Source organism: Oryctolagus cuniculus, chromosome 5 (genome assembly GCF_964237555.1).
Source record: "Oryctolagus cuniculus chromosome 5, mOryCun1.1, whole genome shotgun sequence".
Lineage (NCBI taxonomy): Eukaryota > Metazoa > Chordata > Mammalia > Lagomorpha > Leporidae > Oryctolagus > Oryctolagus cuniculus.
This window is the reverse complement of record NC_091436.1, coordinates 8,004,668-8,030,166: the sequence shown is the minus strand read 5'-3', so window position 1 is coordinate 8,030,166 and position 25,499 is coordinate 8,004,668. Positions and strand designations below refer to the sequence as shown.

Here is a 25,499-nt window from a genome sequence, read left to right as displayed (position 1 = left end):
GGGCTCCTGTCACCAGCATGAGGGTGACCAAGGGGACCCCAGCTGCCATCCCAGAGAGTGGTCAGATCAGTGGCAGTGGCCGCCTCAGTTGGCCACAGCCCTTGATGGCTTCTGCCATTACTATTTTGGTGGCCGAAAGTGCCCGGCCATCCCATCCCCTCATGAGCTGGACCCTGGGAGTGAGTGGGAGGCAGGGAGGGGGGGAGCGGGGCAGGGCAGGAGGGGCAGGAGGGGCAGGGGAGGAAGGTGCTTCCGGGTCCAAGCCAGAGGAAGCAGCCTGGGCCCAGCCAGCAGGTGGACGCAGCTCCCATGCAGGGGTGGGCAGGAGGCGAGGGATTAGGCCTGACCCAGGGTCGGGGGAGGCTGGGCTCTGTTGGAAGTGAGGCCCCCCAGGGGCTGCTGTCCAAGCACACACAGGGTGCTGGTGTCAGGCAAATGCAAACACCCAGCTGTGGCAGGGGTTTGTCTCCCCGCCCCCCCCAGCAGGGGAGGGGGCCTGTGCTCACCCCCCCCCCCCGCAGTGACAACACTGAGCACTGCCAAAGCAAACCCGGTGGGGGAGGGGGCGGGGACTTCAGGACCCTGGCCCTTGCTCTGGGCGTGCTCAGACCCCGCAGAGGGCAGATTCCTGGGGCTGAGCTGCCAACGCCAATGCCTGCGGAGCGCAGAGATGAAAGTCGCCGGCACACAGAGGTTCACTTGGCATCCTGGGCTGTTTGTCCCAGCCCTGCGCGTGCAGGGACCCACCCCAGGCCCACTGCTTCCTGGGGCTGCCAGGGGGGCCGGGGGAGGGCAGCGGCCCTTGGATCCCTCCCGTCACCAGCTCTGGGCCAAGGCCTTCATCAAGTCAATCCTCCCTACTGGCACGTGAGTGGCTCGGAGCTGGGGACTGTCCCATCTCTGTGTCCCAGAGCCAGCACTCTGCCTGAGATGGACGAGGGCCCAGCAAATACACGCGCAGTGAACAAACAGCCCATTAAGTGCTCTGGAAGGAGTCTCTTGGGCAGCCAGAGGTGGTTTGATAAGCAGAGAGCAGAGCAAGTTCAAGTTTAGTGCAGACTTGGGGAGCTGTTTCTGCCTCCCTCGGCCTGTTTTCCCAGGTGTGGAGCGTGTGTCTCGGGGGCTGCTGGGGGATTTTGTGTCTCGGCCCGAGCAGGCGCTCCTAAAACAGATGCTGGCGTCTCTGTCCCTGATCCTCACCTTTGGCCTGTGGTCATTTGCTGTTCCCTGTGAATTTCTGGGTTCCTCAGAGATCAGTGGAGTGAGGGGCCGGGGAGCCAAGCCCTGGCGCCCCTGGCCGCCCACCCCCGGCACCCTCAGCCCAGACCTGCTTGGGAAACCAGCTCCAGGTGGGGACACGCAGGGCAGGGCCGTCCCAGAGCCTGGAGCCTACCGAATCGCTGGTTGGCTGTCTCTGGGTAATCTGGGCTATAAAGTCCTTGGGTGGATCCCGCCCCGTAGGGCTCTCTGAGAGGCGGGTTATGGCTGCCGAGCTGTCCCACGTGGCGGGAGAATTCCAGGCCTCTGGGGGCTGCTCCCCTCACTTCCCCACAAAGCAAACAACGCCTCGTGTTCTCCCCCTGGCCCAGGACCCAGCAGTCAGGGTAAAAGGTTGCCTCCAGTTGGCTGCCTTTCAGCCGTATCATGCTGTGGCAGCAACTTGACTTCAAACCACCCCATTTCAAAGAACTTTAAATGAGCCGCTGAAGGCGCCACTGCAGCCCAGAGCAGGCCGGCCGAGGCGGCGCAGGTGCACGGGCCGCCACCATGCCCACCGTGGACGATGTTCTGGAGCAGGTCGGGGAGTTCGGCTGGTTCCAGAAGCGAACCTTCCTCTTCCTATGTCTGATCTCGGCCATCCTAGCCCCCATCTACCTGGGCATCGTCTTCCTGGGCTTCACCCCTGACCACCGCTGCCGGAGCCCTGGCGTGGACGAGCTGAGCCAGCGCTGTGGCTGGAGCCCCGAGGAGGAGCTGAACTACACGGTGCCGGGCCTGGGCGCCACTGACGGGGCCTTCGTCCGCCAGTGCATGCGCTACGAGGTGGACTGGAACCAGAGCTCCCTGGGCTGTGTGGACCCGCTGGCCAGCCTGGCCCCCAACAGGAGCCACCTGCCGCTGGGCCCCTGTCAGCACGGCTGGGTGTATGACACGCCCGGCTCCTCCATCGTCACCGAGGTAGGAGCCGCCTCTGCCTTCCTGGCATTGGGGTGGGGGCTTCAGGGGCAGGGAGGCACAGGAAGCAAGTCCTGTGTGGTTCAGTCCCTCACTCACCAGGGAAGAGGGAGGGGTCCTGCGTCGTGGGCACCGGGACAGGCGCTGGCCTCTGTCTGCTCTTGTCGACCTCCACGCTCCACAAACTCCAGGTGTGAGAGGAGGAAGCCCAGGCTGAGAGAGGCCGGCAGGAGCAGGTGCAGGGAATTGTTTGGATTCGCATCTACCGAGAGCCCAGTGGCCCTTCCTCCTGCCCCGCCGGCTTCTCCCAAAACCTGCAGAACTCCTGTGCAGCCCCCACCTCCACTCGAGAGTGGTGACGAGGGACCTAAACGCAGGCTGCTGAGGTGGTGTGGCAGTGCTGTGGCTCTGGGGGCAGCCGCGCCCCTGCCTCGCTGAGCCTTCAGTACACAGCCTGCGCCCTAGGGTCGTGAGGTCCAGCTGAGGGCTGGGGAAGCCCTGCCCAGATACCAACAGGGCGCCTGGATTTCCCCCCTCGAGCCCTGTGGCAGGTGCAGGCGTTCGGCCACTTGTAGTCACCTGGCGAAGCCGTGGGCTGAGGCCCTGTGAGAAACAGCGCAGCTTCTGCGAGGATACCGCTGGTCTTCGCAGCTGCCCAACTCACGCTCAGGGGCGTCTGGTGGCTCCTCTCCCACCTCCTCCGCTTTGCCCAGGAGGGTCAGGGCTGTGGCTGGAGGGAGCCAGGGCCCTCTCTCCCTCCCGGCCTAACCCCCACTCCATCTGCCGGCCCGGTGCTGTGTGTGTGGAATGGACGCCTGATCTCCACGGCTCCTCCGATGATGGAGAACGGAGTCGGTGACTCCCGTGCCGGGGTTCTCAGCTTGACTCCGACGTGCCTGCTGGGGCGCAGAGGCAGAGTGAGGTGGGGTGATGGGGACGTGCCCACGGCTCATTCCCTGGGGGGAGACCTCTGCCTGCACAGCTCTCGTGGGACTGGAGGAAGAAACAAGGCTCCTGACGCAGCTCCTGCCTGGCTGGGGAGGGGGATGGGCAAATGGAGACGCTGAGCGTGGTGGGAGTGGGGGCAGGAGGCAGAGGTGGTGACCTCGGGGTCTGCAAGGAGGGGCAGTCACAGGAGGACAGAAAAGGGTGGCGGAAGGGGTTGGCTTCCTGTGGCCTTGAAAGCAGGGACTTCGGACGGCCCCCAGCCAGGCGTTGGGAGGACCGGGAGCTGGGAGCTGCTCCCAGGTCCCTTTGGTGCTAGGCTGGGTCGCAGGGGGTGGCATCCGTTTTGGGAGGTTCCAGGTGACCTGGGCGCGGACTCCCACTGTGGCTCTCTGTTGCTTTGAACCCGCGCTTGCCCCACCCCTTATCCTCAACGGGAGATTACTGCTAGGGAATTAGCCATAGCTATTCATTCCTACAGAACTAATTTTTAACCTAGCCTGGCCTTGGACGTTGGAACTTGTGGGAACACCAAGGGAATGAATTTGTTTGAACCCCAGTGTGGCTCCTAGCCCGGGGGGGGGGGCGGGGAGGAGCGTGGACATTCCGTGGCTTCTGAGTGCCCTCCCCCAGCCACGGCCCCGCAGGGCAGGGAGCCACGGGCCTCCAGCAGCCCTGGGCATGGAGGGGAGAAAAGCCGAGGCTGCGGTGTGAGGGAGGCGGTTCTGTCGTGGGCTCCCCGACCTGCCTGCACGAGCCCTGCCCCCGACTCTGCATTTAACAAGGATCCTGGGGGCTGCTGTGGTGCCCAGGTGGGGGGCACAGCCCTGCTGCTGCCTCCCCAGGCGAAATCACAGCTAAGGAACCCTCTCTACCCCTGCCTCTGTGCAGCCTCGGCTCCCTGCCCGTCAGTCTTTGAAGTGTGCACAGACTTGCGGGGTGCCGTGGCTGGGGACAGGCTGGGTTCGGGTTTGGGAGTGGAGGAGGCACGGCCAGTTTGCACGCCTGGCCGGGGGCTATGGCTGGGGAGCCTGGGCAGCTGAGGGGCCGCCTCCCGCCAGGGAGTTCCTACTCCATGCACCGACCCAGGGCAAGGAGGTCGGAACGCCTGGCAGGGACCCCGCCTTGCACAGATCAGAATGAAAACCGAGAAAGAACAAAGTGGGGCTGGTGAGGCAGAGGGAGGGGCTGGCTTTGAATGAAGCCCTGAGTTCCCCCCAGCCAGAGGGGACGCTGGGGCCTGGGGGTGACAGTGCCATGAATCCCTCCCAACCTGAGGACCTCAGTGGAATCCAGGACATCCAGGACATCACTGTGGGCCACGTGGAGGGAGACACAGACGTGGGGCGGCCAGATAACACCCAGGAATGCTTTGGGTGCTCATGGGAAACTGGGTTTTAGGCTGAAATTTTTTGAAAAAATTTGTTTATTATATTTGAAAGGCAGAGAGAGAGAGAGAGAGAGAGAGATCTTCCATCTGCTAGTTCACCCCCCATGGCTGCAATGACTAGGGCTGGGCCAGGCTAAAGCCAGGAGCCTGGAGCATGGGTGTGCGGGCCCAAGCACTTGGGCCATCTTCCACTGCTTTGCTAGGTGCGTTAGCAGAGAGCTGGATCAGAAGTGGAGCAGCTGGGATTATAATGTGGGCCCAAGCAGGATATGAGGTGAAATGGCACTGGGACTTGGGGAAGGAATGAGAGAGCTAGGCGGACAGGGGCTCCTCCTCCTGCACCCCCCACCCTGCATCACCGCAGTTAAAGGAGGTGGGGTGCAGGAAAGCCAGCTGGGAACATGGACTTCTGCCTAAATTTTAGGCCGTAAAGAGCCTGTAGGAAGGAACTGAGCAGCCAGTGAGCAGACCCAGCCTCGCTGGGTCCAGAGTCCTCGAGGCTCCCAATGTCTGCGCCCAGGGCTGGGACAGGCACGGCCAAACTGGCAGCAAGATCTGAGCCAGGGCGGAGGGGACATACAGCCTCAGGGCTCCGAACCCAACGGCCTGTCCTTTACCAACAGGGCTTCACGCCACCGTCCCCTTCCATCCCACAGCTGCCCTGTGGTATAACCTCACAGGGGCTGTACCCATGGCTCAGACCGGGAAACTGAGGCCCAGCGTCACACTCGACGGTGTCCGTGTGGTCAGGTGGAGCCACGGGTCCTCAGGAAACAGAGCAGTGCAGCGGCAGGAGGGAGGGAAGAGGAGGAAGGGCTGAGCCAGAGACAGGGAGGGGGAGAGGCCCTGCCGCAGCCGGCCTCCTTCTCCTTCTCCCCCGGGAGCCCGCCTTCCTGCCTCCCAGCTCTAGAGTGGACACGGTCGGCCCAGCTGCTGATGCGTGTGGGTGTGGGCCGCTGTCACTGCGCTTTGGGCCAGGGCGGGGCCTTCCTCCCCAGGTTGTCTTCCTCAAAGGCCTCCAAACACACACGTGCGTCTGCTCCTGCTCAGCCCCAAGCAACACCAGCCTTTGCAGTCCCTGCTTCCGCCTTTTCCTCCATGCCCCCTTTGGGGGGGACCCCCTAGTCCCTCCCGGCCTCTCAGTTCCCCCTCCCCACTGCGATGTTGGAGCCCCAACTGCCCCCAAGATGACCACATTGTCTTGCCTGTGTCTTTTTTTCTTAATTAATTTTTTTTCATCTTATTTGAAAGAGAGAGAGAGAGAGAGAGATCCCTCTCCCATCTGCTCGTTCACTTCCCCAAATGCCCTTAACATGCAGGGCCGGGCCAGGCCACCAGGAGCCTGCAGCCCATACTCCACCAGGTTTCCACCAGGTGGGAAACATCCTCACCTCTCTCTGATTCACCCAGACTCAGCAAGGGCAGTCAATGTGAGACTTTATTGAAGGTCTTGCAAGACTGGGTGCCTGAGGAGCAGGCACAGCGAGAGACCTGTCCCCACCCAGATCCTCACTGGCTGAGTACTGTGGGATCCTCAGTCTTCCAAAGTCGCCAAGTTACAAAGTCTCCTCCAATTTCCTCCCCAGACTTGGCTGCTCCCAAGCACCCTGCTTGCCCAGGGAGTTTTGCTGCATCTGCAAGTGGGCTAGCAGTCGTTTTCCATTCTGCATTGGAAATAGACCCCAGACATTTTCTTACACTCCAGCCCCGGAGGCTGGACCCCCAGCTACCAGCTGCTGCCTGCCAGGGTGTGTATTAGCAGGAAGCTGGGATGGCAAGCAGAGGTGGGGCTCAAACCCAGGCCCTCTGACTGGGCTGTGGGCGTCCCAAGCAGCGTCCTAAGGGCTGAGCTGAACGCCTGTGGCTCCCTCCTGTCGGGTTGCCATTCACGGCCCCACAGCCTACACTAGAAAGCCCTTAGTTACTGGTGGAGTGTATTTAACTCAGCACACACGTAACTAACGAAGGATCTTTGGGCAATGCCAGAAGGCGTCTCTTTTGCTTCAGTTCTGTTTGGGGGACATTGCTCCGTCTGCTGTGTCTCCTTCTTTGTTGCCCTGTCCTTGACCTAGGTGACTGTGAATGGCAAAGCATGTGACAGGGGTTGTTCTAGTTACTCTCCGGTGAGAGCAGCGCCAAGGTGTTGGGAGCACACCAATGCTTACTGAGAAAGTCCCCAGAAACCCTGAATGTGTCTCAAGAGAACGTGTGGGAGGGGACCAGCCGCAGCCCGGGCACCCAGTGTTGGGCAGCGGGTTGAGTTTGCTCTGTCTGGAGACGGGGAGGGAAGCAAGCGGTCTTGATTCATACCTGGTCCTGTGTTCTGGTCCCTCCCGGTGTGCGAACGCCGTGTGGCCGCAGTTCAACCTGGTGTGCGCTGACGCCTGGAAGGTGGACCTGTTCCAGTCCTGCGTGAACCTGGGCTTCTTCCTCGGCTCCCTGGGTGTCGGCTACATCGCAGACAGGTACGCGGGAGCCGTGGCCTGGGGGAGCCCCGACCGGGTGGGATCTGTCTCGGAGCCACGGTCGCTGGTGCTGTAAGCACAGTGCACAGAGGTGCAGCAATGCGCGGAGGAGCTGACACAGAGGGCGAGGGCGGGGTCAGGGGTGGGGCAGAGCGAAAGGGGCCAAGGCCAAGGTCACAGGTGAAGCGAGGGGTGGGAGTGGGGCCCTCGCCACGCGGGAGAGAGTGAGCAGGGGTAGAATTTGCTGCAGCTGTTTGTCAGAGATGCTGCTGTAGAGGAAGTGGGGTTCTGTGTTAGATGCACCAGGCGGAGGGGGCCTCGCCGTGGCCTGTGCCACAGCCAGGAGATGTGGCAGGCGGGGAGGGGGTCTGGGAGAGGAGCTCAGAGCAGAGCTGTGCGCTAGGGCCTGTCCCCACTGTGGTGTTCACAGCTATAAAACACTTGGCATGGGTGGGGAGAGAAGAGGTGGCAGAGGTGGGGAGGCCAGGTGTTAGGACCAAGGGACCTTGGAGGACATGGCCTTGCAAGAGAGGACACAAACTCTCCCAGGAGCCCAGGGTCCCTGCAGTGCCACTCAGGGCAGGGATCCCACGGCGCCCTCAGAGCAGGGATCCCATGACACCCTCAGGGCAGGGATCCCACAGCGCCCCCTAGAGCAGGGATCCCATGGTACCCTCAGAGCAGGGATCCCATGGCGCCCCCAGGGCATGGATCCCACAGCGCCCTCAGATCAGAGGCTTTATGTTGGCAGCCTTTGTGTCGCCCGTGGACTGACCCTGGAAGGAAAGACAGGACATTGCTGTGGGCCCTGTCCCTGGGCCAGCAGGAGTGACAGGAAGGCGACGTAGGTGACAACAGTGGCTCTGAGGGCAGCTGTGAGTGTCTTTCTTGGGCAGAGAGGCTGAGTTGCTGGAGTGACTAGGTTTTGCCTTCAGAGCCTGGAATTAAACTCAGGACAGCACAGCGGTGTGGGGACAGAGGTCAGACCGTGTGCGCTGTGGGGCTCCCAGCGGGGACCCTGCCATGGCCTTGCGTGCCTGATTCTCCTCCCCACCTCCGCGACCTTGTCTCCGCAGGTTTGGCCGCAAGCTGTGTCTGCTGCTGACCACCCTGATCAACGCGGTGTCGGGGGTGCTCACGGCCGTGGCGCCGGACTACACGTCCATGCTGCTCTTCCGCCTGCTGCAGGGCCTGGTCAGCAAGGGCAGCTGGATGTCCGGCTACACCCTGAGTAATTAATAACGCAGGGCGGAGCCTTGCTCCCTGTGCCGAGGCAGTGGGCAGGTGGCCGCAGGATGCCGGGGAGCCGATGTCGGCGTCGGGGCCACTGGGCCTCTCGGGTTCACAGTGGGTCACCTGCAGGACGAGGGCTGAGCTGGGCTGGGCGTGGCAGTGGGGGAGGGGCGCAGGGAGGGGGCACAGGTGCAGAGTTTCAGTATAGCACGGGCAGCTCTGCAAACTCGGAGCTGCCGTTCAGGAGCCAGGGCAGAGGTGCCCAGAGGCAAGATCAGGATTTAAAAACTGCTGTGAACCCAGGTGAGGAGCTGCTCACGTTAGCGAACGTTCGAGAAGAGTTCAGACTGGAGGATAAAGGGAGCCCTCCCCGGGCGTTCCCGAGCCCACGGCCGGGGCCCATCACAGGGCGGTGGGGGTGACCCCCGGGTTTGCTGCTCATCTGTGGAGCGGCCGGACAGCCAGCCCTGTCGCCTCTGGCAAGCTTGGGGCCCTTGGCATTTGGAGAAACGTGGCTGTGGCAGTCACTGCGTGTGTGGGCGTGGCTGCGAGGGTAAAGGCATTGCTGGGGGTCTTGGGTGGGCTTGGTCAGAGCCACGCCTGCCCTTCCTGCCTCCCAGGGCGGCCTGAAGACAGAGCCGCAGGAGGCCCCCTTTGTGGCCCCCTCTCCCGACCCCCTCTGTCCTGCCTCCCTCAGGGCTGTGTCCCCTCCTCCCAGCTGTCCCCACTGCAGAGCCCCAGGAGGAGCCCAGCACCCACCTCCCAGCGCAGGCCCAGCCCCTCGAAGGGGGCGCCACCCCCACTTCCTGCTCCCCACCGCCAGCCTCTCTCTGCCTCTCACCCAGTCCAGGGCTGCTTTGTCTCTCATCAGTTCTCACCACAAAGCCCTCCAGGGCCCCCAGGCTCCTCCCCTCTCACCACAGACGGGGGAGGGGCGTCCCTCCAGTACCACAAAGCCCTCCAGGGCCCCCCAGGCTCCTCCCCTTTACCCTGCGACCTCAGCCCCCTGGGCCGCCTTTTCCATCAGCCTGGTCTCCGAGCCCCTCCCTGCTGCTGCAGCTCCCACGCACTCTGCGTCCTCAAGCCAGGGCCTCTGTGTCTCCCCACCCCAGGGGCCCCCTGTAAGGCTGCCAGCCTGTACCCCCACGCCCCCAGCTCTCTTTGCACAGAGCACACAGCCCACACGTGTGCCACACGCCCGCTGCGCCTTCCCAGAGAAGCTGGGCCCCCAGCAGGGCTCCAGCTCTGAGGCACAGGGCGGGGGGGGGGGGTACGCGGAGGGGGGCTCCCACGAGCAGCGCCAGGCCCCTGGGAGGCCCCCAAAGGTATTTGCTAAGTTCATGAACCCGGCTGGGGTCCTGGAGGCAGGCCAGGCGGAGAGAGACATGGGGCGGCAGAAAGACCAGGGGGCCCAGCGGCCGGAGAGGGGGGCTTCCTCCGCCTGGGGTGGGAGCAAGAGGGGAGCCTTAGAGGAGCGGGGCTGGGGGCGGGGGCAGCGCCGAGGCTGTGGCTCCTGGAGTGGACAGGACCGGACCTCGGCTTCCCACGCCGGCCCCATGCTGACCACCTCTCTTTCCCAGTCACAGAGTTCGTGGGCTCAGGCTACAGGAGGACGGTGGCCATCCTGTACCAGGTGGCCTTCTCTGTGGGGCTGGTGGCCCTCTCGGGCGTCGCCTACGCCATCCCGAACTGGCGCTGGCTGCAGCTCACTGTGTCCCTGCCCACCTTCCTCTGCCTCTTCTACTACTGGTAACGCCATGCCTGCCTTGTCGCTGTGTCCTTGCCCTCTGCCGCGGCCCCCTGCCCCCAGCTCTGTCTTCTTTGAAAGATTTATTTAGTTCGTTGAAAGAGTGGCACACAGAGAGAGGGAGACAGAGAGGTCTTCCATCTGCTGATTTCATGTCCCTAATGGCTGGGGCTGAAGCCAGGAGCCAGGAGCTTCTTCCAGGTCCCCCAGGGAGTGCAGAGCCCAAGCACTTGGGTCAGCCTCGGCTGCTTTCCCAGGAGCGTCAGCAGGGCCTGGAACCGGCGCCCACATGGGATGCTGCGGCTTAATCTGCTGCGCCACCATCCCGACCCCTGGGCGCAGTCTCCATGGTCGGGGTGTGACCTGTGCTTCAGGGAACTTAGCTTGTCACGCCCTTGCCCCATCTGAACCGACAACCTTAAGTGAAAGGGCAGACGCGCCCTCTGGCTCGGTGGAGACAGAACTGGGCAACAGCCCTTGTATTACCTGGAGGCCCGGGGTAGTGCAGGGGGCAGGGCACGGGGCGTCTCTCCCCGGGGGGCATCCACTGCCAGCTTCCAGGGGAGACAGGGCCCCTGCTCCTCTGAGAGGGCTATAGGGGAAGCCAGGGTCTCATCTTGGTTTGTAAATCCAGGCAGGTGGCCCCCAGGGGTGGGAGGGATGACCCACAAAGCTCCTGTATGGTCTGCCCTGACCAAGCGTGCCCTGACTCCAGCCCCTGGCTGCTTGGGAAATTTCAGTCCCAGTGTGAAGCGAGGAGGGCGGCTCTGGGACACCCCCCCCCCGACCCCCTCCCCCGCAGGGCTAGGAGTTCCAGGGAGAGCGCCCCCTAGTGGTGAGCTGTGTCCGCAGGTGTGTGCCGGAGTCCCCTCGATGGCTGTTGTCGCAGAAGAGAAACACGGACGCCGTTAAGATCATGGACAACATCGCTCAGAAGAATGGGAAGCTGCCTCCCGCTGACCTCAAGGTGACAGAGCCAAGAATGCACACCCGGGGGTCTGGGCTCGGGTCTCGGAGCCTCTGGGCCGCCCGGGCGGGGGGCGCCTGCCCGTGCAGCTGGGGTGTGGCTGACGCCCGGCTTCCTGGCAGATGCTCTCCCTCGACGAGGACGTCACGGAGAAGCTGAGCCCATCGCTGGCAGACCTGTTCCGCACGCCCAACCTCAGGAAGCACACCTTCATCCTCATGTTCCTATGGTGAGGGCCGGTGCCTGCTGCCCACGCGCTCGGGGGCAGAGGGGCGGTGAAGAGGAGGTGGGAAAAACTGTCCTCTCTTTATCCAAAGAGACAGATGATAGAGCGAGCTGGCTATCTGGACACACACACACACACACCCCTCCCAATACGCTGAAGCCAGGAGCCTGGGACTCCATCCATGGGGGTGTCAGTGCCCAAGTCCTCGAGCCGTCTCCACTGCCTCCCAGGGTGTGCATCAGCCGGAAGCTGGACAGGAAGCAGACGGGGACTGCGACCCAGGCGCTTGACAGGGGTGCACGTGTCGTAGCCATGGTGTCCAGTGCCTGTCCCCAGAATTTCAAGGCCATTGTTGAGGGGCCAGAGGGCTCTTCAAAGCCCTTATTTCTCGCCTGAGGACTGGATGGAAGGGAAAGGCCTCATGGGGCAGGGACTTGCACCCAGGGGCGGTCAGGGCTAAGCCGGGTGGGGTGTGACCAGGGCGGCCGAGGCGGCCCCAGTTCCACGCAGTCTCATGTCCTGGGAATGGCCCAGGCCCCTCCTAACGTGGGGACGTGGGAGAGATGGCGGCGTCTCCTGGTGCTTGTGGGGCCATGGTCCCTTCCTCACACCGCACAGGGCTGGCCAGCCCTCTGAGAGTGTGCAGGCGTGAGCTGCTGGCTGGACACTCACACACGCCCAGGCCCAGGCCCTGCACGCTCCGAGACGCCAGCCCCTCATCCGTTCCCTTACAGGACACCCCGCCCACGCCTCCACAGTCAGTGACTCTTAAATCGCCCGCCCAGTGCCTGCCCCTCTAGCCACCCTGCCTCCGTGTCGCCCCTGGGGTCCTGTGCCGGGCCACGCAAGTGCCCATGGCAAGTCCCACGGCTCCATATGGAACGTGTGTGGCGAGCTCGCTGGCCGTCAGCACGTGCACTCGGCACTCGCACTCGGCTGCCGCAGCCTCCCGTGCCGTGTGCCAGCACCGGCTCCTGCCAGCCCTTCCTGCCGTGGGCTGTGCTCTGTTCCCCGTGGTGACAGCAGCAGTGCGAGCACCGTCTCCCGACTGTGCTGGGGTAGCCTGTCCCAGGACACGCAACCGTGTCCAGTGTGGGTCCAGGAAGGGCAGGTTCCTCTCCGTCCTCTACACAGGGACCTGCACTTCCAGCGTCTGCCACAAGGTGGTAGCTTTGCACGTTTGTGAACGGGAGTGTTGGCTGCCCACCCCTTTGCCTTAAATCGGCCTCTTTATCCCTGGCTGAACGGCCTGAGGAGGGGCGCAGGCTTCATCTAAGCCAAGTGGCAGGTGGGCGTCTCCCTCCTGGTTCTCTTGGCACTTGTGTCCAGTCAGAGGCAGCCGGGGGCCAGACACAAAGCCTCCCCGGCTCCCAGGCGCAGGTGCTCGGAGGCGCGTCCACTGGCGACCCGGCTAGAGCTCGGCTTTGGGGCTGGTGCACAGCTTGCAGGCTGGCCTGGGGTGGTCGTTTCTCAGGCTCTCACTAAGCAGGCGCCCACAGGATGGCGGGATGCTCCCAGCTCCCCACGCGGCCCCCAGGAGTGGGATCCCCAGCGCTGCTGTGTTTCCCTCCGGTGTGGGCGGAGGGGTTGTGCAGGGGATGGGAGGGTGAGTGATGGGGTGGGGGCAAGACGGAGCCGTGTGGCGGAGGGGGCGGCGTGGGCAGTGCCTGCTCTGCTGTGCCCTGGCTCCCTGACCTTGGGACGATGAGGACAGGAGCCTCCCTGTGTGTGCCCCGTGTGCCTGGAGCTGGAACGGGCACGTTTGTTGACTCAGTGACGTTCTCGACAAGCCAGCATGGTGGGTGCTGGGACGAGCCCGTCTGCAGGCGAGAGAGCTGAGGCCCCGAGGGGTGGGTGAACATTCTAAATGACGCAGTTCTCCCAGCTGGCGTGGGTTCCTCCTCCTCCCCACGGGGCTGGCCCGTGACGGGGACTCTCCCCTTGGCTCAGGTTCACCTGCTCCGTGCTCTACCAAGGCCTCATCTTGCACATGGGGGCCACTGGCGGGAACGTGTACCTGGATTTCTTCTACTCCTCTCTGGTGGAATTCCCCGCAGCCTTCGTCATCCTGGTCACCATCGACCGCGTCGGCCGCATCTATCCCATGGCCGCGTCCAATCTGGCGGCGGGGGTGGCCTCCGTCATCCTGATCTTCGTCCCCCAAGGTGAGTGGCTCGCTCGGGGGCTGGCACTGTGGGCGCTGTGCGGAGACCCTCAGACAGGTCGTGCCCGTCCCCCAGATGCGTTCTTCTTAGGCTTTCCATGGGGCTGTAACACGTGGGGGGCACTTCTGAGTGCTCAGTGGATGTCACATAGACGGAGGCAGGGGCGCAGGCCCCCGGGTAAGACGGCACCTGCAGCCCCTAGGTGGCGCTCTCGTGCCCTTCCCACTGTTCTGCTGTTCAACTCCCCAGCGCAGAACCAAACCCCACAGCCTTTGTGTCTCCTGCCCCTCCGTCATCCTCCGGCTGTGAGACTTGCCCGCCTGGTCACCAGCACTCCTTCTGCCTCTTAGTATTTTCCTGTAGCATCCCATCGTTTGAATAACGCACTGTGGGCCCATTCCGTGGCTGACTGTCATATATGTGACTTCTTTTTTTAAATTATTTATTTGAAAGGCAGACAGAGGGAGAGATAGGTGGTGGGGGAGGGCAATCCTTTATTTTCTGGTTCACTCCCCAAATGGTTGTTACAACCAGGGTTTTGCCAGGCTGAAGCCAGGAGCCAGGAGCTCCATCCGGGACTTCCACGTTGGTGGCAGGGGCCCAAGCCCTTGGGCCATCTTCCGCTGCTTTCCCAGGTGCATTAGCAGGGAGCTGGACCAGAGGCAGAGCAGCCAGGACTTGAAGGGGCATTCTGATAGGGGATGCTGGCGTTGCAAAGGCAACTTAAGCCACTGTGCCACAGCACCGGCTGTGTCACTTGTGTCCCTTCCAACATTTGTCTGCTGTACTAGTGCTGTGGTGAGCACTGTCGTGCGTGGGTACAAGCCCTCGTTTTCCTGGGGTGTGTGTCTCTGATCACTGCTGGGCTGGAGGGGAGACGTGGGCTTAGCCTGGCAGGCACGGCCCAACAGCTGTCCATAGTGCTGGGGCATGAGTGTGCGCCACCCCCCGCCCCCTCGCTGACACCTGACGCCACTCTGGTGGACACGAGCTTCAGACGGTGACTCTGACAACCCGAGGGAACGCGTGATACACGTACAGCCTCGTTGGAGTCCCTGTTCCGCTGGCTGCTCTGGGAAATGTTTCAGATTCGCGCTTCTCCCGTTTCCCCGCTGGGTGCTGCACCTGTGGGTTTTAACGAGTCCTCTTGGCGGGCGTCTGGGCCGCCTACCGTGGAAAATGTCCCGAGAAATCCGTGTTCTCCTGAACCAGGCTGGGAGTACAGCTGGCAAAGCCCAGAGCTCAGTGTCCGTCTGCCTCCTTTTGTGGGGGGCCCAGGGGCTCTGGAACGGGTTCTCCCATCCTTGGCCACATCCACACCTTTCTGGGCCCTGGGGGAGATGGAGTGGAGCGGGTGGGGTGTTGAGAAGTGACAGCGCTGAGTGCTGAGAAGGGAGGTGATCCAGGGTGAGCCCACGGTCCTGGCCTGGGCACAAGGCAGGCTTTGCCCCTTCCAGAATCTTCCTCCCGGCTCCTCCTGCTCTCTGCCTGCCCCAGGCTCAGCCCCATGACATCACAGGAGCTATTTGGAGGTCTTGCTTGAGGCCACAGGCTTCTAGGTCCTGGGACCTCAGCAGTGAGCCAACACTGGGAGGCAGGAGCCCCTCGGAGCTCACATTCCACAGAGGGGAAGAAAGGAGAGAGGGGCGGGGCTGGGGAGGCGAGGCTGTGCCAGGTATGAAGCAGCAAGTGTGAGCACCCTGGGGTGGGGAGGGTGCGGCGTTGGAGTCAGCTCCCATCCTGGGTCTGGGATGGGGTGGGCAGGGCCTGGTCAGGCGAGCTGGAGACAGCGCCTGCGGACTTTATCCCAGTGTGGGAGGCACCCCCTGGTGGCTCAGAGCAGGAAGTGCTGGGCCTCTGTGGGCATGCATGCTGCCCGAGGGCCTGTCCGTGCCCCAGGCTTCTGAAAGATCCATGTATCTTCCCCCGCATCTTTGGGAAGCTACAAGGGGTGTGATCCTTCCAAATCTCTGCAGGGTTCTCCCCCAGGCCGCAGAGCAGCAGGAACCCCGGAGCTGGGTTCCACTTCCCCTGGGGCTGGCCGGCCGACGGGCCTCAGGGCTCCTGGAAGTTGTCAGTGTCTGGGAACACGGGGCAGGCTGCTGGGTGAGCCTCCAGGTCACAGGCCACGTGTGCTCTAGCACTGGGGAGTCAGGAAGGCGACCGTGGGAATGGAGGTCCCCAGTCATGGTAGTGGAGCCGGTTCTGTGATGGCCCCGAGGGCAGGGGCTTCAGGCCACGAGTGAGCCCAGTCTGCATGCCGTCTCCCCGCTCTCTGAGACTATTATGAAAGCTGTTCTTGTTAAAAATGCGTGGGAGGGCCTGGTGCCGCGGCACAGAGGGTTAAACCAATACCCGCTGGCTTCCCATATGAGCACTGGTTCGAGTCCCAGCTGCTCCATTTCTGATCCAGTTTGCTGCTAATGTGCCTGGGAGAGCATCAGAGGATGGTCCAAGCGCTTGGGCCCCTGTCACCCACGTGGGAAACCAAGGTGGATTTCCTGGCACCTGGCTTTGGCCTGGCCCAGCTCCTGCCATTGTGGCCATTTGGGGAGTGACTGGTGGATAGAAGATCTTTCTCTCTCTCTGACTTTCTCTGTCACTCTGCCTTTCAAATAAATAAATCTTAAAAAAATAATTGTGGGGGCTGGCACCATGGTTAATCCTCTGCCTGTGGTGCTCACATCCCATATGGGCGCCGGGTTCTAGTCTTGGTTGCTCCTCTTCCAGTCCAGCTCTCTGCTGTGTCTTGGGAGGGCAGTGGAGGATGGCCCAAGTATTTGGGCCCTGCACCCGCATGGGAGACCTGGAAGAAGCACCTGGCTCCTGGCTTCAGATCGGCGCAGCTCCAGCTGTAACGGCCATTTGGGGGGTGAACCAATGGAAGGAAGACCTTTCTCTCTGTCTCTCTCTCTGTGTCTGTAACTCTATCTGTCAAATAAAAAAATTGTGTTGGCAAGGCCGGCGCCGCGGTTCAATAGGCTAATCCTCCACCTAGCGGCGCTGGCACCCCGGGTTCTAGTCCTGGTCGGGGTGCCGGATTCTGTCCCGGTTGCCCCTCTTCCAGGCCAGCTCTCTGCTGTGGCCAGGGAGTGCAGTGGAGGATGGCCCAAGGCCTTGGGACCCTGCACCCCATGGGAGACCAGGAGAAGCACCTGCCTCCTGCCTTTGGATCAGCGTGGTGCGCCAGCCGTGGCGGCCATTGGAGGGTGAACCAACGGCAAAGGAAGACTTTCTCTCTGTCTCTCTCTCTCTCACTGTCCACTCTGCCTGTAAAAAAAAAATTGTGTTGGCAATGAACCCTAGGTTGAGGATTCGGTTAGGGTTAGGTTGCCTTGGTAACAGGACCACTGCCCTAGGTTGCTGCATTTATCCAGGGCCCACTGGGTCTCAGGCCCAGTGCTGGCCACGACGTGGTCATGTAGTAACTGAAACACCGACTCTTACATCCTGGGGTCACCTGGCCTCTGACCTGCATTGTCTCCACACAGCCTGCAAGCTGGTGGGGTCATCCCATTTTACAGCTCAGCAACAGGCGACCAAGAGCATCACTGGTTTGCATCAGCACAGCCAGCAGGGGGCAGAGCTGAGCCGTAGAGGGGGAGGGGCACTCTTAGCTGTGAGTCACGGGACGTCTTCCTGGATGTGTCCTTGCCAACCCCCAAAGTCTGTGGGGGCTCGGCTTGCCTCCGCCAGTGGAAGGGTTAGGTGAGACCACCTCTCGGCCCCTCTGGCTCTGAGCGTCCCACACAGCCCCGTGCGTTCTGCGCTGTGGCACAGGGAGCCAGGTCCTGTCTCCCCTGCAGACCTGCACTGGCTGACCATCGTCCTGTCCTGCGTCGGCCGCATGGGGGCCACCATTGTGCTGCAGATGATCTGCCTGGTGAACGCTGAACTGTACCCCACGTTCGTCAGGTAAGCGTGCCAGTGGGGGGGCCAGGCGGGCACCCCAAGGACCCACATCTGTGCATCGGTTCCTCACCATGCCCCGAGGGGTGCTGGTTTGGGGGTGTTGGGATAGTTACACGGATTTTTCTGGTTGAACACCCCGAATCCCCAAATCTGAATCCCGAGATCCACCGCCATGTTGTCTCAGGTCAGGGTCATGTTCAGATCGGGGACACTCAAGCTGCGTGACCTTGAACTCTTCTTTCCTTGGCACAAGTTGCGTCTGTACCCTCTGTCATCCTACCGATGGTTCCTAAGAGACACTGCGGCGTCCCGATCCCACTGCCCGCCCTGAGCCACGCCCATTCTTTCCCCTCATCAGAGGCCGCGTCTCTGACTCTCCGTTGTAAGACGTTGCTTGGACTGAGCACAAAGAGAGGGAGGCCGGGTACAGAGAAAGCCTTCCCCTGCCGCAGTTCTGAGGCCAGAGACTGAAACACCTGTGCCCAGCTGTCCTGTGGTCACCGCCCCCGGACCCAGGTGTTGAGTGCTTGGTCCTCCACCGAGAGGGGTCGGGTCGCCCGTCCCCGAGGGCCCCGGGACAAACCTCTCGGTCACTAGGAAGGAAAGCTTAGGTGCTCAGAAAGAACCTTCACGCACACGCACGCATGCAGGTGCAAGAGTGGGACAGTGAAATTCCAGTGTGTGAATCAGTGGAACGAAATCCAAGCCGCGGAGAAGGGGCGCGCGTACTGCCGGTTCCCGAGTTTAGAATCACTGCCAGTTCCAACGATCGATGTGTAAACCCGGCTGCCCCGCGGGAGGCTCCGGAAGCTCCCCTCCCTCTGTCGGCACCCTCCTGTGGCGTGAATGCGCACGGCCTCGCCCTGGAAATCATGTCTGTTACACAGCAGCGCTCGCTTCCGGGGAGCAGGAACCACCCTATGGGCCTCCTCGTGTGCCTTGTGCCACCGCCACCGCGTGGTCACCCGGCCCAGCCCCCGGAATGACTGGAGGGACACAGCCATCTGAATTTGAATAAGAGGACAAGACACCCTTTCCAGCCCCGCCATTCACTTATCAGCTCTTTTCTTTTGTAACACTTATTTTCTCAAAGTAGTAAAAAAAAAAAAAAAAACCAAAAAACCCTAGTGCTTTTCTCGCTCTTCTTGGAAGTCACACGGAAGCTGCTAGAAGAATGAGAACTGCGAAGGCCGTCTTCACAGCTCTGTGCACCCAGAAGAGGGTGCGCGAGAGGAGGGACTGCCACGAGCAGTGAGCTCGCAGAGGGTCCGGGCGGGGGCGGAGCCCAGAAGGACCCTGGGGCAGCCTGGCGTCTGGAGGCCAGCAGGGTCCCCTGGCAGCCTGCACAGCTTGGGGACCGCCGCTGGGACCTCTTGTTTGGAGTGGCCATGTGAGCGCCCTGCCCCCGCTGGGGCACGGCTCAAGGTGGAGCAGAGAAGCGGGGGCTGGCACAGTAAACCCGCGGGGAGTGTTCAGACGGCTGGGGACGGGGAGTGGCAGACCCCCAGCACTTGGGCCGCACAACCCTGGCCAAACAGGGAACGGGAAGAAATCGCAGTCAGCCCATGTGAATAAGTCACTCGGGAGCCCTACAAACGTATCAGGAGAAAGAAGAGGATTTCTTACCAAGAGACGCAGCCCAACCTCCCACCACGAACGCAGGATGCGTGTGGACCAGTCTCCTCGCAGAATCAGTGCAGAGCGGAGAGACTGAGCGACAGGGCACAGGAGGGGGCGCAGGGGGCGCAGGAACAAAGCAAACAAGGACAAACGTTTGGGAAGGGAAAGCCGGCTTTAAAACGGGACCAGGGAGAACGGAAGCGGTGAAGGAGAGGCCAGACGAAATGATCTCAGGACAACCAGCGCGATACATGTGTCCACAGCTTCTTGGTTAATAGCAGTAACGTGCTCATCGGCCCTTGCAACAGTTAGAAAGGCTTAGATGTGTTGTAATAATAACTATTCATGTTGACGTATATAATAGACAGTGTTCCTACGTTATTATTCACAATAATATTAGTAATACCAAGTCGACCCCTAGAGCTTAACCAAGAGCTCCCCTGACAAGCCTTCCCTGGGTGCTGCCCCCGAGGGTCGCTCAGGCTGTTGAGGCGATGATTCGGTGGGCCCAAGTCACAGGTGCCGAGCGGTCAGACGCCCCTCCGGGCTTGGCCCCGTTCCCAGTCCGAGGTGAGCCTGGAGCCTGCCAGACCCAGTCACCCCCAGGGGCAGCAAGTGACAGCCCTGGGACAGGCCCGGGGCAGAGCTGGGTGTCGGAGCGGGGAGCACCCATGTCTGCAGCCGTCACCAGTTCCTGCAGGACCCCACAGCCCGAGAGCCGAGCCCTGACTTGCGGTCGGAGGCAGGCTGTCTCGCTCAGCTGCGCAGTGCTGGCCCTGGGACACAGTCAGTGCCTGGGCAGTCACAGGCTGCACTCTGTCTGTCCCATGTGTCTGAGCAGGAACCTTGGGGTGATGGTGTGTTCTGCGCTATGCGACGTCGGCGGCATCATCACCCCCTTCATGGTCTTCCGGCTGATGGAGGTCTGGCAGCCTTTACCGCTCATTGTTTTCGGTAAGCGTCCCCTCTTCCTGGGCTCTCGGCAGCTGTGGGTTGAGTGGATGATGTGCCCAGCAGGGTTACGGAAGCAAGGGTGGTGCCTGGCTCCGTGCCATCCGGCGTCCTGGGAAAGAGGTGGCCGGAGGTTTCCGTTCTGGGCGCTGAGATGGCGTTGTTCACCTTTGACGTAGTTTCCTGCCTTCTGTGAATTTGGTTTCCAACCCTTGTACATTATTTTTTTTTAAGATTTACTTATTTATTGGAAAGTCAGAATGAGAGGGGGAGGAGACCACGTGTATATTGGCGGTGCTCTCTGTCCCTGTGCTAAATTCGTATCTGTCCGTCCACGCACTCGTCTCTCCATTGGCTGGTGGACCACAATGAGGCAGAGCTGGTCTCGGGTTGTTCTTGAGGTGCCTGAATGAACAAACCCGCTACCTCCACCAGGCCAGCCGACTGTGGCCTTTCCACTTGCGTGGGAATGAAATGGAGACAACGCTTCCTCTGCAGACGCTCCCGCTGCCCCCATCTCCTTAGTGCTCTTACAACTCCTTTTTCTTTTTAAAAATTATTTTTTTTATAAGTCAGAATTACAGAGAGAGGGAGAGAGAGCAAGCTTCCATCTGCTGGTTCGCTCCCCAGATGTCTGTAATGGCCGGGGCTGGGCCAGGCTGAAGCCAGGAGCCAGGAGCTTCTTCCAGGTCTCCTACACGGGTGCAGGGGCCTAAGGACTTGGCTTTCCCAGGCCACAGCAGAGAGCTGGATCAGAAGTGGAGCAGCCGGGGCTCCATCTGGTGCCCGTATGGGATGCCGGCACTGCATCCACTGCACCACAATGCTGGCCCCGCAACCTCTTATTTGTCTATCTATGTATCTATCTATGTATCTATCTATGTATCTATCTATGTATCTATCTATGTATCTATCTATGTATCTATGTCTCTCTCTCTCCCTCTCTCTCTCTCTCTCTCGTCTGTCCCCATGCGCTGTCCGGACGTCTTGGCTAGCTGCAGACATTTCTGCCAGTGGAGTTGGCTGTGTCCCACACGCAGTTCTGTTTCATCTGAAGGAGTGCTGGGGCTGCTTGCGGGGGGAATGACCCTGCTGCTTCCAGAGACCAAGGGCGTGGCGCTGCCGGAGACCATCGAGGACGCCGAGAACCTCCGGAGGTGAGGCCCTGGGGTGCTGGGGGGTGGAGGGGTCACGCCTGCCCCACAGAGGGGTCATGCCTGCCCTGTGGGGGGTCACTCCTGCCCTGTGAGGGGTCATACCTGCCCCGTGGAGGGGTCACTCCTGCCCTGTGGGGGAGTCACTCCTACCTTGTGGGGGGTCACTCCTACCCTGTGGAGGGGTCACACTGGCCCTGTGAGGGGTCACTCCTGCCTTGTGGGGGGGTCACACCTGCCCTGTGGGGGGTCACACTGGCCCTGTTGGGGGGGGTCACTCCTGCCCTGTGGGGGGGGTCACTCCTGCCCTGTGAGGGGTCACTCCTGCCCTGTGGGGGCGTCACACCTGCCCTGTGGGGGGTCACACTGGCCCTGTTGGGGGGGTCACTCCTGCCCTGTGGGGGGTCACTCCCTGTGAGGGGTCACTCCTGCCCTGTGGGGAGGGGTCACTCCTGCCCTGTGAGGGGTCACTCCTGCCCTGTGGGGGGTCACGTCCCCATGTGGTGCTGGGCGGGGCAGTCACACCGGCCCCATGGAGAGACACAGTGACACTGCACGCCCTCCATTTTCTCTGTGGTAGAGCTTAGCGCTTTGCAGACACTTGTACGTGGCTCAGCCTAGACTCCTGTGTGTGGTGCTGACTGCACCGGTGCCCAGGTGGCACCCGGAGTTGGCAGCTCTGAGTGGGGACAGATCCGTCTCTGTCCCCGTGGAGTTGTTGCTCCCGGTCCTGCAGGGGCTTGGTCTTCCTGTGCCAGCGCTCTCGTGGCGCTCCCGGCTCTGCTCCTACAATGGAGGAGGAAAGGCAGGACGAGCTGTTTCGCAGCTCCGCGGGGTCCCCGCTCAGCATGGCCCTGTGGGGTGGCCCCAGAAGGGCCCGGGTTTCACTCCAGACCTGGCCCTGGGACTTGGAACGTCGCTGAACCCTGTGGACCTTGAATGTCCTTGCCCGCAAAGTGACCGCACTTATCCTGAATGTGGATGGTCGCTGTGACAATTCAAGGAGCAAAAGCGGGTGACAGTGGCTCGTCTGTTGCCAGGCACGTAGCAGGTGTCCAACAAATCTTAGCTTTCTCCTTCCTCACTGCAAACTGGGTGATTTCCACAGTATTCTGCAAACTTAGCGTGCGGAAGAAATCACAGAAGAAAACTGCAGAGGAAGCGTCCTTGGTCTGTACTTAGAAAATGGAGGTGGGGGCCCAGGCATCTGTCGTAGCGACCTCTGCCCACGGTGCCCACCTGGCTGAGCGCCCAGTAAACATCACCTTGAGAGACTTGGGGTTTCTCAGTCCCAATGAGGCACCGACACTCCGCTGGGCCTGTGAAGACCCCTTCTGCTGGCCAATGGTTTGAGTCCGAGTGGGGGACAGATTTGCCAGTGTTCTGTCACGGATGTGTAGGTGTCGTTATGCAGGGTAAGATCCCTCAGCTGAGAAGCTGAGCTGCTGTGAGCACCAACCTGAAGCTCCAAAGAATTCAGAGTTTTCTGAGGGGGGCTGCTCGGCAGGGAAGGTCTATGCAGATCTCCCCAAGTCTGAAAAAGTCCCAAGTCTAGAATAGCTCGGGTCACCCGTGTTTTGGACAAGGTCGCCTCAACCTGCAATTTAACGGGGTCGCGGTCACCTTTTACGAGGCCCTGTGTGTTGGCTTCTTCATCATTGTGAGCGTTTCTGCCCTTCTGGGGGGGGGGGCGGTGCCCCTGCCCTCAGCCCCTCACCCCACACCTGCTCTTCACACCTGGTGAGAATCCTGTCTCCTCTCTGCCAACTCCGCGGGAGTCCCCGGCTCCTCCAGGAGAGATCACCTCTGTGGCTCCTGCTCCTGCACTTGTGGGGAGAAGGGCAGAGAATGGGGGTCCTAGTGGCACTAGCTGACCTCGCCGAGGGCTGACGGGGGGCCAGCTGCGCTGGTGGCGCTTGGTGGCTTCCCCAGCATCCTCTCAGGACACCGTGGGGCAGCTCCTCCTGCGAATGAAGGGAAGCATGGCAGGTGCTTCCAACGTCACCAGATTCCAGATGCTGGTGGGGCCACAGCATTGTCCCTGCTCCACCTTGGCCAGGCCTCGGGGCCACGCCGTCTGTCTGGGTGGCTCCTGTATCATACCGAGGCTCTGGGTGTGTCTGGGTGCCAGTGGCATTTTATATAAAGGCATTGACATTTGAATTTCATTTAAATGTTGAAATCTCAGGAAATATTCCCACTTGGATTGTTTTCCCGCTATTTAAAACCGTGAGAAACTGTTCTTGGTACACAAGCTGCCCCCAGCAGGGCCCTCGGGCTGGTTCTGTCGACCTGGTCTCTATGGTGTCTGCCGACCCGGTTTCTATGGTGTCCGCTGACCCGGTCTCTATGGTGTCTGCGCTCCTGCCTTCTCGTTCTGTTCTCAGCCTGACGCCCACGTGTGACTTTGCCCCCGGTCCCTAACCACAGCGCGGTTACTTACCGATTCTCATTTTTCTTTGTGGTCGCCGCAGGAAAGCAAAGCCCAAAGAAAGCAAGATTTACCTCCAGGTGCAAACGTCGGAACTCAAAGGCCCCTAAGACAGCAGAGAGAAGAGAGAGAAGACCCCGGAGCTGTCGGCTGGGGAACTGGGGCTCCCTTTCCTGTCTCCTCCGCGCTCACCTGCCCCACATTCAGCAAATCCTACGGCATTCTCTCTCTCTCTTTCTTTCTTTTTCTTTTTCTTTTTTCTTTCTTTCTTTTTTTGGTGGGGGCTTGGCCTTATTTTGTTTTATTTTGCTCAAGTCCTCCAGCGTGTGGCTGTCTTTGATCTGCTTCCTGTTCCAGTGGGACTGTTGGCGTGCAGTTACCCCAGGGTTCTGAAGACACAGTAGAACTCACCCACTGGCCTCTGTGAGCTGGTTTTCTGGAACGATGATTTTATTCACTCACTGGGCAAAACGCTCTTACGACTGGAGGCACCTGTGTTGGCAAAAGCGTTCCACCGTGGAGATTCCTTGGGTTTTAAAGACGGCGGCTCTGTCAGCGGATGGCCTCCCAGTCATGTTCAAATATGAGTGCAAGTGGCAGGAAAGATGTGGTCCTTTCCCGAAGGCCCAAGGCACCGTGGCCGCTTTAGACAAGAACTTTCTGCCTGCTGTGTCCCGGGCACCTCTCTCTGTGGCTCGCTTGCTCCCCCCCCGTCCCGTCTTGGTTCTTGGTGGTGGTTCTGGAAGGTGAATGAATGTCCCAGCTGTGCACTGCGGTCAGTACATGGAAGAGGTCCCTTTGCTCTGAGCTGTGTGCTTCCTGGAGCCTGTGCAGTGGTTTCGAGAGACTTCTTGGACAAGTTCCCTTACCTGTGAGACAAACCAGAAGGGGTGTGCAGTCTCCCGAGAGGAACTCTTCTGGAACACGGCGCTTCCCAGCTGGACCCCGGCTCAGCTGCAGAACCCCCTCCCAGGAGAGGAGCCTGTGTAGTCCCTGGTTATCCTCCGTCACTGTCACGGTCGCGGGCTGAGTGATTTCTAAAGAATAAAGGTTGATTTCGGTCCTGGCTGAGCAGGTGGAGACGAGGGCCTTCGGGCCTCCTAGCTCAGGTGTCTCCTCTTAAAGAGCCACAGTGGCCTCACTGAACCTTAATTACCACCCCAGGTCCACCTCCAAGTACCGGGGTCAGCTTTGGTGTCCAGCCTCCTGGCGCCGCACAGCGAGGTTGAATGTCAGCGTGACTTTTGGTGGTGATGCCACCACCTGGCATCCTTAAATACAAGAGGAAGCGTTTTTAGCCTCTGACCCTCAGAGGGGAGGGAACCCTCTCCGTCCCCTCTGCTTCCCTCCTGGAGGGGGGGGGACGCCTTGGTAAACACGAGGTCACAGGTGCCACGTGCTCCTTGGCAGGTCCCTGCGCGGTTTAGTGGCTGTCTGAGGAGCCCTGGCCAGTGACATCAGGTGGATTCTTAGCTGGAGAGTCCACAAGGGCTGTTCCGTGAGCCGAGGAGAGACTGAGAAGTGGAGGTGGTGACGCGTGGCCCACATTCCCTTGGCTTTGCATCAGATGCCAAAGACGTGGTCCAGGCTGCTGTAGCCATCACCCCCTTTCCTGGCCCGGAAGGGCATTCCCCCTCCCCCCACCCCGTGTCCCAGCTCTGCGGCTTTGCCAACCATGGCCGGCATTTCCTTTCTCGCTCTAAGCACTGGGCTCTGTGGCCTGCTGTCCTGAGGCTGTTTCCATTCCACCTGCTCGGCTGTCCCGGGCCCGTGCTCAGTGTGGTTATTGAAACCTAGACTTGCTCTTCATTAAAAAGAGCTCTTTAGGGGCCGGCACTGTGGTGTAGCAGGTAAAGCCACCGCCTGCAGTACTGCGTCTCATAGGGGCACTGGTTCAAGTCCTGGCTGTTCTACTTCCGATCCAGCTCTCTGCTGTGGCCCGGGATAGCAGTAGATCTCGCAAGTCCTTGGGCCCCTGCACCTACTGGGAGACCCGGAAGAAGCTCCTGGCTCCTGGCTCCGGATTGGCAGAGCTCCGGCTGTTGTGGCCATTTGGGGAGTGAACCAGCGAATGAAAGACTTTCTCTCTCTCTCTGCCTCTCCTTCTCTCTTTGTGTA

The 25,499-nt window shown here is 61.1% G+C and overlaps 1 protein-coding gene across 2 annotated transcripts; it reads left to right on the top strand.

The window, feature by feature from the left end:
• Positions 1-1,555: 1,555 nt before the first annotated feature.
• On the top strand, positions 1,556-24,444 carry SLC22A1 (solute carrier family 22 member 1). Of its 2 annotated transcripts, NM_001082022.1 has the most exon segments (11): positions 1,713-2,178; positions 6,872-6,975; positions 8,052-8,206; positions 9,789-9,957; positions 10,808-10,922; positions 11,045-11,151; positions 13,099-13,313; positions 17,120-17,228; positions 19,687-19,799; positions 20,854-20,953; positions 23,425-24,444. In NM_001082022.1, coding segments are annotated over 11 exon segments (1,665 nt in total). In that variant the 5' UTR covers positions 1,713-1,767; the 3' UTR covers positions 23,492-24,444.
• Positions 24,445-25,499: the final 1,055 nt, after the last annotated feature.